This window comes from Trichosurus vulpecula, chromosome 1 (assembly GCF_011100635.1).
Source record: "Trichosurus vulpecula isolate mTriVul1 chromosome 1, mTriVul1.pri, whole genome shotgun sequence".
NCBI lineage: Eukaryota > Metazoa > Chordata > Mammalia > Diprotodontia > Phalangeridae > Trichosurus > Trichosurus vulpecula.
The window spans coordinates 172870900-172882958 of NC_050573.1; the positions used below are offsets into that span (position 1 = coordinate 172870900).

Here is a 12059-nt window from a genome sequence, read left to right on the forward strand (position 1 = left end):
GATATATGAAAATCAACGCATTCTCATCACAACAGACTGGGTGACAAGCAATACAGGATATGAAATTTAAAAGAATGATAGCTATGAGTTTAATTGTAATTTTTACAGCATCCTTTCATAATCTACTCATGTAAAAAGTCTCAATTTTAAAACATAATTGGCCAATCCTGTGATAATGCCTTGGGATTTGTGTTACTCAGATGCAGAGAGCTTTGAGGAAGAAAGCACAATTTAGAATCAAAATATATAATTACAGTTCTTGGCATTTTGATGTTTTTGCATTATAACCCCATTTAGAACTGTTAAACCCTCATCTTGACGAAGGCAAACCTATAAGATGTTTAGAGTTTTAAGAGACCATAACCTAATGGTTATTTGACTGCAGAGAATTTATCTAAGCCTTTATCTCAGCAGTTTGTAAAATCTGACAGTGCTTTAACTGAGCTGTTAGCAACTTAGCTAAATAGCAAATCTTCCTATATTACGCATAGCAGTTTCAGTGCTTTTGCTTCTGTGTTATAGATGCTGCAATAAGTAATTTGATGATAAAAGCACACGTTCACTGTGGTAGGTGGTGCTGTTTCTTTGCTGTTACTTATCACGTCTTTAGTGAAGGAAAACAACAGCAGTGATGATGGCTGCTAGCATTTATGTAGCGCCAACTGTATGCCAGGTCCTGTGCCAAGCACTTTACATATAGTGAGTGCCACAGTTGTTCCTCACAATAACTCTAGGAGGCAGGTGTTTTTATCCTTACTTTGCAGCTGGGGAAGCTAAGGTAAACAGGTTAAATGACTTGCCCAGGGTCACATAGCTAGTCAGTTTTTGAGGTGAGTTTTGAGCTCTAGTCTTCTGACTCCAGGCCCAGTGCTCTGACCACTGCACCACCGAGCTGCCCCAGAATAAAGTGTATTAAACTTCTTTCATCAAGGCCATTTACAAATATGGTTGACATCCAGTGCTGTCTGGTTCATGTTGTGTATCTAATTAGAAATAGGTACAAAAACATGGACTCCAAAAATTGTGTAGCGGCCCCAGCCAGTAGTTCTCTACCCTCATAAAATTTTCAGAATCTTTATTTTACCGTGTGCTTCACAAAACCACTCTTCCAGCATTCTGTGCTTCCTTACTCCTCCGGTCAAGTCTTCCCCTACTTTCACACGACAGAATGATTATCACAACATACTATTATTACCTCCAAAGTAATTCCAATATTTTTATTCTTGTGTGGCTTATGGCACACTTCGCCTGAATGTGTTTCTAAAAACAATGAGAAATATTTTTCAAAGGCGCTGTTGTCTGCTTTTACTTATGAAATATTTCTCAGTGGGATTTTGTCATTTAGGGTGCCTTGTAGTAGATACGTTATTTTACTAGGCTTTCAGAATACATGTTGGGCGTTCATTTTTGTAATACTCTTATGCACATGTGTATTTGAGCATTTTGGAGGACAGGAGAAGAGGATTTGTGTATGTTTGTGCATGCATGCTTGAGGCATCCGAATGCTGCTTAGTTAAGCAACTTAAACTACACTTACTAAGTAACCTCAAAGCTGTGACTATCTTGAATGCACAAAGCTCTCCTTTCTTACAGAACCACTATCTCTGTCTTCATTGAGTTACTCACACCTTCCTTGTTTTTCCACCTTTGGGAGCCAGGCTTCCTATGGGAAACAATCTTGGGAGTTGTGAGCGCTAGGAGTCAAGAAACAACAGTCATCCTGAGGAAACAGGATAGTTTGTGTAGAAGTACTGACTAATCTGCCTTCCTTGTCAGACTAACTCTGAAAATGAAGCTTACCTGGCCTTGGAGAATTTACATGCTTTGGCCCTCAATGGACCAGCAGAGGTGGACTAGGGCTGAGGAAGGAAAATAGCTTTACTGGGACTGTGGGTTGGTTGGTGAATGCCAGCTATGGCCCCCAGGGCCCTTGCAAAGGGGATCAGGGATCTTGGCACACATTTTCATTGAAACTCTTCTTTCTGTGTTTTTCTGTACAGATAGCCAGTCAGACCCAGAGATACCAGTTACAGGCAATGAAGTGCTTGACCTCACCTCAAGGGAAAAAGATCAACAGCAATCAGAGGGTGCTCCTGAAGACAGCCAGGAAACAAAAGGCCATCCCACAGAAGAGGTAAAGGAGAAGATATCCTCACCTGAGGGAGGAGAAGAGGGAGCAGAGGATCAACGGGAAGAAGAGGAGGGAGAAGAAGAGAAGGAGGGTATGGAAGAAAAACAGGAGGATACAGAAGGCCTAGAGGAAGATTCTGTCAGCAACAAGAGTCTGGATCTCAACTTTGCCAGCAAGCTGATGGACTTCAAACTGGCCGAGAGCGACCCTGGAGTGCCTGGTAGCAGAAGCCCTTCTGAGCAGGATAAGAAGCATGCCTGTGACATCTGTGGGAAGAGCTTCAAGTTCCCTGGAACCTTAACGCGCCACAAGAAAGCCCACACTCACGAAGAACAGAAGGAGGAGAAAGCCAGTGAGGAAGAGGCCAAGAGCGGTGGCGCTGAGGAGGCCACCAGCCCCGCTGCTGCAGAGCCAGCCCTTGACCAGGATGAAAGCCCAGTGGACTTAAAGGTGGTAGAATCCCCATCTGGGGGCGAAGTCCCTGGTGGGAGGGAAAATGAGGAGAGTGAGAGTGTCTCTGAAGGGGAGGGTGCCTCAGAGAGGAAGTCCTCAGAGAAGAGCGACGATGACAAGAAACCAAAGACAAACGGGACAAAGAGTATCATAACCAAGGCTGACAAGAGGAAGAAAGTCTGCACAGTGTGTAATAAGAGATTCTGGTCCCTGCAAGACCTGACGAGACACATGAGGTCCCATACAGGTAAAGATACTAAATCTGAAGGATAGCAGGAAATGAATTCTGGCCTCTGAAAATGTAAAATATAAACAGAATAGGGCCCTACCTGAGAAGGAGGACTCCACTTGCTTGCCCTCTTCCAGGGTACTTTTGTTTGTTTGCTTTTTTTTTTTATTTTTTTATTTTTTATTTTTTTTGGCAAGGCAATTGGGGTTAAGTAACTTGCCCATCCGACCTCAGACACTTGACACTTGTACTAGCTGTGTGACCTTGGGCAAGTCACTTAACCCTAATTGTCCTGCCAAAAAGCAAAAAAAAAAAAAAAAAAAAAAAAGTAACTTGCCCAAGGTCACACAGCTAGTACACATGTCAAGTGTCTGAGACTGGATTTGAACTCAGGTCCTCCTGACTCCAGGGCCAGTGCTCTACTCACTGAGCCACCTAGCTGCCCCTCCAGGGTACTTTTGATAAATTCTCTTTCACCATGTTTCCTTGGGACCCTGGTGGAGTTTATATTGCCTCCTTGGACAAGTAGCTGATTCTTTGGGAAGGACTGGCCTACCCAGCATGTGGAAGTTGTGTTCGCTGCAACAGAAACAAGACAATTCTTGTCCCTTTGTTTGGAATCAGTTCAGTCGTTACCATGAGCAGTGGTGCTGCCAGGCTCCAAGAGGGAAGCTGTCTGTGGCACAAATGTGTCATCATTCTCCAGATCTTTGAGTGCCATATATTAACATTTCACATGTCATTTTCAGTTTAAATCACTTCTTCAATTTCTCGATAGTGAAATGAGTTTAATTATACAGGGACTCTGATAAGAGTCCATAATCTGTAGCAATAAGATTTCTACCTGACCCCAGTGTAAGGGGATAAATACGGATTGTTAAGGGGATCAAATGAAATCGTGTATGTGAAAGTGATTTGGCTGTGATGGAGCACAGTATTTAAATGCTAGCTTATCATTGTTCTTTTCCAGGAGCATTATTTGCAAACTTTGTTTGCTTTTCACTCTAGCATTACTATCTCCCCCCTCCCCCCACCCCATGCCAGTGTTGGTGGTCCAGTGCAGAATTTGGCTTAGCGTGTGTGGAGGGTAAACGCCTTTCCCCTCCTGCATATTTCTGTAGTTTGTGTGCTGCGGACAGACACTTGTGGGATTTTGATGTCGCAGTACCAGCAGTCTCTTGTAAGGAGCTGGGAAAATTCACTGGGAAGTTTCTGCCACTGTTCACTTCTAGGTTCTTTGCTTTCTTGAACATGGAAGTGGCTAACCTGGCTTGATGTGATGTACTGTTACGTTTGCACCCCAGCAGGGTTTTCAGGAAGTCTGCAGCAGAACATATAAGTCTATGTGGCGGTGTTTGTATAAATTTTTGACTTCATTCCTCTTGGCTCTCATTATCTCTGGAAGTTATACCATAATCCTCAAATAAATCATAGTCAGATCTAGCAGATTAGTTCTTTTGACAAATAGAATGAATCCTTGATGCTTATTATAAGGCCCAAAGATACAGGATTCAGTTTCATAGAATTAGGCTAGTTCATCTTTGCTGCCTGTTGCTTTTTCTCCCTCTCTTCTATACACAATCACATTAAGTTCATGCGTGGTGAACTGAACCCTAGTGTTCCTGCTTGTACATGAGGGGTTTTAAAGGACTATGGAATGTGAACCTCTTCAGAGCAGATATTCTTAGGTTTCTGAGCAGGTGGTGTCCTCAGCTGCTCAGTAGGGGCTAAGAAATGCAGCTGTTCCATTATGAGCCCATAGAGTGTTTCCCAGGAAGTACCTTATTTATTAAATGTTACTTACAGTTTCTGTGCATTCTCTTTGAGCCTTTAACATTAGTGCCTGACCTGGGTGGGGGTGGGGGGGTGCATATATTCCCATAGGCTTCTCAGATAGCTACAAGGAGCCATTTAGTATTTATTCTCAGTAGGATATTATTCAAGAAGCCTAAATTAAGATTGTGGGCCTGTATCAGTAAGAAGTGGGATCAGGAAACTCAAAGTGATAAAACATCTCCCCATTCCTTCCTGTTTCCTACATCTCCCTTCCTAAGGCAAGGAAGGAGATTCTCTCCCATGTTTAAATGAATTTTGTTTTTTTGGTTTTTTTACCCATAATATCTTTTTTTTCTTATCAGTTTAGCTGTCCAGCCTTTTACATTGACAGATGCTTTGTAATATAGCATGAATTTGCTGTTCTTAGAGCAAGACTAGCGTGTGCAGAAATTAATTTCTTTTCTTCTGTTACTACAGGGGAAAGACCTTATAAATGTCAGACCTGTGAGCGGACCTTCACCTTGAAGCACAGCCTGGTTCGTCATCAGCGTATCCATCAGAAAGTAAAAAACACAAGGCACCATGGGAAGGAAAGTGACAAGGAAGATCGGGGTGAGGATGACAGTGAGAATGAGTCCATCCACAGTGGCAACAATCCACTCTCAGAAAACGAGGGAGACTCCACTCCAAATGTTAACAGTCATTCCGCCATTACTCGAAGCCGGAGAGAGAGCTTGGCCAACGCAGCCAAGGATTCAGGTCGTCAGGAGGAGAAATCGGGTGGAAGGACGACTGGTGTTTGTCTAGCAGAGTCCAGCAAAAATGCCCAGAAGCTGGCTGCGGGGGCCAGCACAAAGGAGCAGGAGTCTCAGGGTAGCGCAGATCGTGAGAGCCCATCGGGCTTCATTCAGGATCTGTTGGACATGCACAGCAAGAGGCCTCCTGCGAACCACATTCTTGCCTCTTCAGATAGTGCACCCCAGCTTGTGGGAATGGAATGACTCAGGGGAAGTGGCCCAGTTACCCGTCTGTCCCCAGCACATAGACTAAAGCCAGCAGAGCAAAAGTACCCCAAATCTGTAGCACACTGGATTTCCTCAGTGACTCCAGTTGTCGGGGAGTGAAAGAGAGAGAGGGAGAGAGGGAAAGGAAGAAAAGAAGTATGGCAGACTGACTCCAGTGCCATAGCCCTTTCAGTATAACGATGCAAGAGACTACAGGATATACTGATTCCGAGTGCCTTACTACTTTATTAAATCTTTTGGTATCATTGACCTTTTTTTTTTTTTTTCAAAATGATTTTTAAAAAAAAAATATTTTAATGAATTATTTGGAGAGGACCTTTTTCATTTAAGCATTAATGTTACCTTTTTGTATTGGTGTGCGTGAGCCTGTTCGCGTGGAACTTTGATAGTTGCCGTGTTTTGTTCTGTGAGCCGGAAATGGGGAAAAGAAACCAATGCCCTTGGATACCACAGCTAATAACTGGAAGAAAATGATGTGAATTTCATGTACCAGAGGAAAACTTGGATGAGATGTTAATTTCTCAGAGACATTTTTGTACTTACTACATGGTGGAGCTCTAATCTGGTTCCAGGTATTAAGACAAGTGGTTGATGAAGGTATTCAAAATTGGTTCAAGCCAAAACCAGGAAAGATGCTAGCTTCAACCTCGTACTTGTTTCCACTCTTTTCGGCATTAGAAATGGTGTTATTGTTCAATGTTTTAAGACTTCTTTTTTTTCCTGGACTGAGCATACAGAGAAGAGTTACCTTAGCAACTTAACCTATGGAAATTATGCACAGCTGTCATATGTTTGATTTTTCTTTTTTTTTTTGCTTCAATATATGTATTATTATTATTATTGTTATTATTATTATTATTATTATTATTTTAAAATTCATCAGTTGCTAGTCTCTGCAGTCAGCAGAAACCAATGGGCAATATTTGTCCGCGGAGATCTATGATGCAGCTTTGGATCCCTGTGTAAATGTTTGATTACAGCTTTCACTAGTTCACTAGCCCTCACATTGCAGTTCTTCTACTGAACCTAAATGAACCCTTCCTTCCTTAGTGACTGGAGAAATAAAGTGGAGGCCAACCAGTAATCACCACCAATGTACAGGGGAACATCTCAGCAGTGAGTGAGAGAGAGAGAGAAAGAGAGCATGCTCTTTGGAGTATGTGTATGCATGCAAACAAATGCACTCCCATGGGGAGGTGTTAGAGGTAATGGGATGAGAGGGACCTCCAAGTGCATCAGGAAAGCACTGCAAAGAATATTTGTGGAAAGAAAGGCAGTGATGAAATCTGTTACTCACAAATAAGGTATTCAGTCTTCCAGCTCAATGAAACGCAAGCCTTAACCCACTTTTGCTACTGTCCTGTTTGCAAAGCAAGGAAATACTACTACTGGTAATAAAGCTCCAAGTACAGTTTAGGCTGGTGCTTGAAGATGAACATGTCATTTCTGATTCCCTCTCAAGAATCTGAACCCCTAGATGCAGAGAGGAAGAATTTCTTAGAGGTATCACCCATGTAGGCAGTGGAATTCACTGCAGTCACCAACATCGAGGGGTAGAAAAAAATGTATCCTACTGTAGCTGGGCTCATGCTCAGCACCTTTTTTTGTCCTTCAGTTGTGACCTCTAGGACATAGAGCCAATAGTATTGCCAGGGATGCCCTGTGCCGTTCCTCCACTTGAACCCTCTTCCCCCTCTCCCACTGCAACGACAGCTGCAGCCCTTCCCACCTCTTCTTCCTTCATTTCCTTTCTAAGATTTCTTCCTCTTTTTGGCCTTAAACCACCCTCCCTCTTTCCCTGTGTTTGTATATATGTAGACACATAAGTATACATCTTTTTTTTTTTTTTTAATTTTTGTCCTCTAATTCTTCACCAATTCCTGGAGGTGGAAACTCAACTGCCCAGACTTCACAAAGGAAGATCGATGTTCTTGGGATAATGAAAAGTGATATGAAAAGAAAAAAGGTTAAGATGCATGATTTTTTTAAAAAAAAATATATTGGGGATGTCTGAACCAGTTTACAAACAAGTTTTTACTCCAGAGAAAAATCAGAACCAGTGATTACCTTTCCAACTTAAACTCTAGAATCAAAATCCAATTCATAATCTTCCCTTCATTTGATTTACTTGTTGTTATGTTATTGTTTGGGGTTTTGCGTTGGTTTTGTTTTTTGTTTTTTTTTGGTCGGTTTGTTTATTACTTTTGTGACTCTCCACACTAAACTGCGCAATATTGTGGGGGGAAAGCCATCACTAATCTCTGTGCTGCAGTGAGATGTAGCAGACCACCAGCTCCCAGCAGTGCCGCCGGGACGACAGCTAGCAATAATCACTATTGATCTAAAGCTTTACTTAGTCTTTATATTCTAGTAGATGATAAAGTCTTGCCACATTTTTTTTGACATTTTTATTAGTTGAATTTGAAGATTTGTTGCTGTTTGTTGGTCTCCCTCCCTTTGCCCCTTCCCGCTCCCAATATTAAACTGTGAAGTTTATAATGTGTTTAAACTATGGGTGAATCTTAGACTTAGTTTGCATGTTCAGCTAATTTGTCTCTCTACATTTTGTTTGATTCTTTTTTTTTCCTCTCAGGGCTTTTACAAAAAAAAAATGGATCTTCTGAAATTTTTTTTGTGTCTGAGGTGCAAGTTTTTTTTTGTTTTGTTTTGTTTTTTGATTAATGGACTTAATGCTGAGATAATTCAATCACTACATTAAACACTTGACTGTGAAGCAAAGCAGAGAAAACTCTGTGGGGCTATTTTTTCTAATAGCTTTGGGGAGCTACATGACAGTCGAATGCCAGTTTCAGAAAGATTCATCGTATTCTCTGACCCTTGTTTGTCTGTATCCTCTTTCCCTCTCTTTCTTCAAGAAGGAAGTTAATCTTAGTGATTTCAGCCCATGCATTAAACAGGAAACAATAATAAATGTGTAGAATTCATATTTTTTCTAAAGGGAACTTAAAACTGCTGCTACAAGTTGTGTACAAAACTGGTCTATGCCACATGAACAGAGAATCACAAGTTTTGTTTTGGTACTTTTTATTCCTCTTTTTATTTAGTTGTACAGTACTTCCAAATTCAGAATGAAAGTTAAGCTGTTCTGTATTGAACCATCTAAGCAATAAAATGTTATATTTAAAAATTACAGGTTACCAGATTCATGAGACTCTTCTTGAAAGTTTCCCTAATCAGGCCACCTGCTCTTTTATGTTCTTAGCCTCCAGCAGAGAACTGAAATAGAGGCACTCTGAGAGACTGGCATGGCCATTACCCACGTCCAAGGGCTTTTCACCTGCAGGGCCCTGTTTTTAAGTTGGAGCACAAAAGTTACTCTATCCAAGTTTGTGGTATATTGTCTTAGGTAGGAATATCTGGCTTTTGCACAAACAGCTTCCATTGGAGGTGGTCTCTTAGAAGATTCTTGGCTAGAGCCCTTAAAGCTTCTATATGGAATTGTTGTATGTTGTTGTAACAGTTGGAACAATGAAATGAAACCCTAAGTCCCAGATGCACTGAGAATAAAATTAACTGCAATCTCTACCCTCAAAGAACTTGGAGGTATCAAGAAAACAAAATTACATTAATAAGCAACTTGTGACCCAGAACTGCAGCTCGGGGATTACGGTGGCAGTTCAATATCAGAAGCCTTTCACATAGGCACAAAGACTCTTATACATCCTCATCCATTGTTTGCTTTGAGAACATCAAGGTTTGACTGTGTATCTTTACCGAAAAAGTAAAAGGCCCTCTGCTCTCCTATGAGCATTTGGACTATCAAAGAACAAGTTTTATTTCACCCAAGGGAAAATAAAAAAACATAAACCTAAATCTTTAGACCTTTCTTCACTGGTGTCAACCCCTCTGCCATCTCCCCTCACCTCCAACAGCCTATATTGTCAATTCAGCGTTTTCATAGTACCCTCAGGATCAGATACTCCCATACAGGAAATGATGTGGTCACTGGAGTTGACTTGCCTGGGTCTGCAGGTCTATGAGAGAGAGCAAGAAAGGGTATGGGCCAGACTTCATCTTTTATAGTGTGCTTGTCTCTTTTTGCTCATTAGTAAACTCCTCAGGCATCATCCATATCTTGTCCTGTCGGTAACCAGTTGAACTTCATGCCATCTTCTGTTATCCAATCCTTTGTCTGCTGATCCTCTCAATGGTCACACTGGGCCAACCTTGAATTAGCTTCTCCCATTTCTGGTGTTTCTCATTCTGCTGAATGGAACTGGGCTCAATGAAATCATAAAATAGCACATTTTGCTGCAAATACGTTGTCTTATCTCAACTTGACAAGGAAATGTTACTCCTCCCAAAATAATTCCGTCTCCACCCCTGAAGCTGCTCTGTTCCTTGCTTCCCATGGTTCAAACTTTACTGAGTAAAGAGATGTTGGCTATAAGCAGTTAGTTCTCTCCTCCTTTACGTCCAATGAAACTGGCCCTTTTTTGCCAAGACCAGCACCTCTACAGGGGTACAACTTCATCCTATCCCTCACAGACTTCTCCACAATCATCTAACGTCTTGCATTTCTTTAATCTCTTACTATTGATTCCTGCAGGCTACTGGCATTCTCAAGTCTTCCCCATCCATTTGCTGTGAGCTGCTCCTGTTTTCTTCATCTCAAAACCTCTTGACATCTCCCATTCTTCCCTTTGTCCCCCAAGCTGGCCAAGATCATCATTGCGTGTGCACTTGCCTCCATCCTCTCCTCCAGAGATTGCATCTTCAATCATTTCCCATTCTAATGAGTCTTCAGTGTTTCTTATCCACCCCATCCCCAGCCTTCAAACATGCCCAAGTCTCCATCCTTTAGGGCCGGACTTCTTAAACTTTTTCTACTCACAATCCCTTTTCACATTTCAGCAGGCTTAGTTGGTGTTGAGTCGAGTGACAGTATGCCCCATGCAAAATGCGCACACTTTGTGTTCAGAGCCAAGGCCACAGTGAAGTTGAGAGATGCAACATGGGCAAGCACAGCCAGAAACACCTCGGATTCATTACGCATTTGATTTTTAATTTTTGGTCGTTGGCGTTCAGAAACCTTTCACTGTCACCAATTTTATCCCGACCACATATGGGGTCACACAACTCACAGTTTATCATCCCTTAGGGCCACCATTCAATATCTCTCTGCCCTGTCTCAAACTCCTAAACCAAGCTATTTATCCTTACTGCTTCCACTTACTACCTCTACTTTCCTATTATTAGTCCTTTGTCATCTAGCTTTTAGCCTTATCAATCAACTGAAATTACTCTCCAAAGTTACCGATGGTTTTTTAATTGGCAAACCTGATGTTCTTTCTTATTCTTCATCCTTCTTGACCTGTCTCATACATGTCACTTGACCAACTTCTTCTAGATAATCTCTCTGGGTTTTCATGACTCCTGTCCTAGTTTCTCTGTCTTAGTACAGGGAAATAAGTTTAACTATCAATATCTTTAAGCACTTGACTCCCACATTTATGTATCCAGCCCTAGTCTCTCCCTTGATTTTCAGTACTACACCATTCAGTTGCCTATTGGGCATTTCAAAACAGAACTCATTCTCTTTCCCCCTAAGTCCTTCCTCTTTAGACTTCCATATTCCTGTCAAAGGTACCACCATCCTTCCAGTCTTTCAAGTATTTCTCTAGACTCCTCCCTCTCATTCTGTAATCTAACTATTTCTAATTTAACCCCCTCTATCCACTCAGAACTACTCCTTCCTAATTGGTAAACTCTCATTTGTAAAGCCTTACACATCCTGATCCTAAGCCTATCTTTCTCTGCTAGTGCCTTCCCTCCCTAACCATGTACTTAATTATTTTGTATATATTTGGATTAACTATGCTGTGTATTTTTATGTAGGTACTTTTGTCGTCGTCCCCCCCTGCCCAACTAGAACATAAGCCCTTTATGAAGAGAGAGCCTTTTATTCTTTGTGCTTGAATCCTCAGCATTTGGGACATTTGCTTGCATGATTCAAAGAGCGCTCATGGCACCCTCTATTTCCTCTAGCTCTTGTCCGACATTTCTTCTTCCTTTCACAGACAAGCACAGGTTGCCTGTGCCCCTCTCCTCCACTTTTCAGCTCTGTCATCTTGCTTCTCCAGTGTTACAGGTGACCTTTAATTTGTCATACTTCGCTCAGTTCGGATTCTTCCAGACCTAAGTGCTACATTTGGCGCTGTTGGCCACAGTGTCTTAATCTCAGGACGCTGTTCTCCCTGGTACCCACCCCCCTTGCCTCCTCATTCTCCTTTCCTAGGTCATCGTCCCATCCACTGTCCTTCACCAGCTGCATCCCCAGTGGGTGTTTTTGCCTTCTCTGTGTCCTTTCCCCTTTTCTCCACTCGGTCACCACCTTAGTTCCAGCACGTCTCACCTATGCTTCATCCTTCCTCATTCTAATCCGTCCTCACAGTTGTTGAAGCAATTCCTAAGGCTCTTCTTT

The 12059-nt window shown here is 41.9% G+C and overlaps 1 protein-coding gene across 3 annotated transcripts in view; it reads left to right on the plus strand.

The window, feature by feature from the left end:
- The window catches only part of RREB1 (ras responsive element binding protein 1), a 144698-nt gene extending 135931 nt beyond the window's left edge, over nt 1–8767 (plus strand). For all 3 annotated transcript variants that reach the window (XM_036747982.1, XM_036748070.1, XM_036748004.1), the window contains 2 exons: nt 2001–2831; nt 5067–8767. In XM_036747982.1, coding sequence (XP_036603877.1) covers nt 2001–2831; nt 5067–5590 — 1355 coding nt within the window. In that variant the 3' untranslated portion in view covers nt 5591–8767. The remainder of the gene's footprint in view (nt 1–2000; nt 2832–5066) is intronic.
- The last annotated feature ends 3292 nt before the right edge of the window (nt 8768–12059 follow it).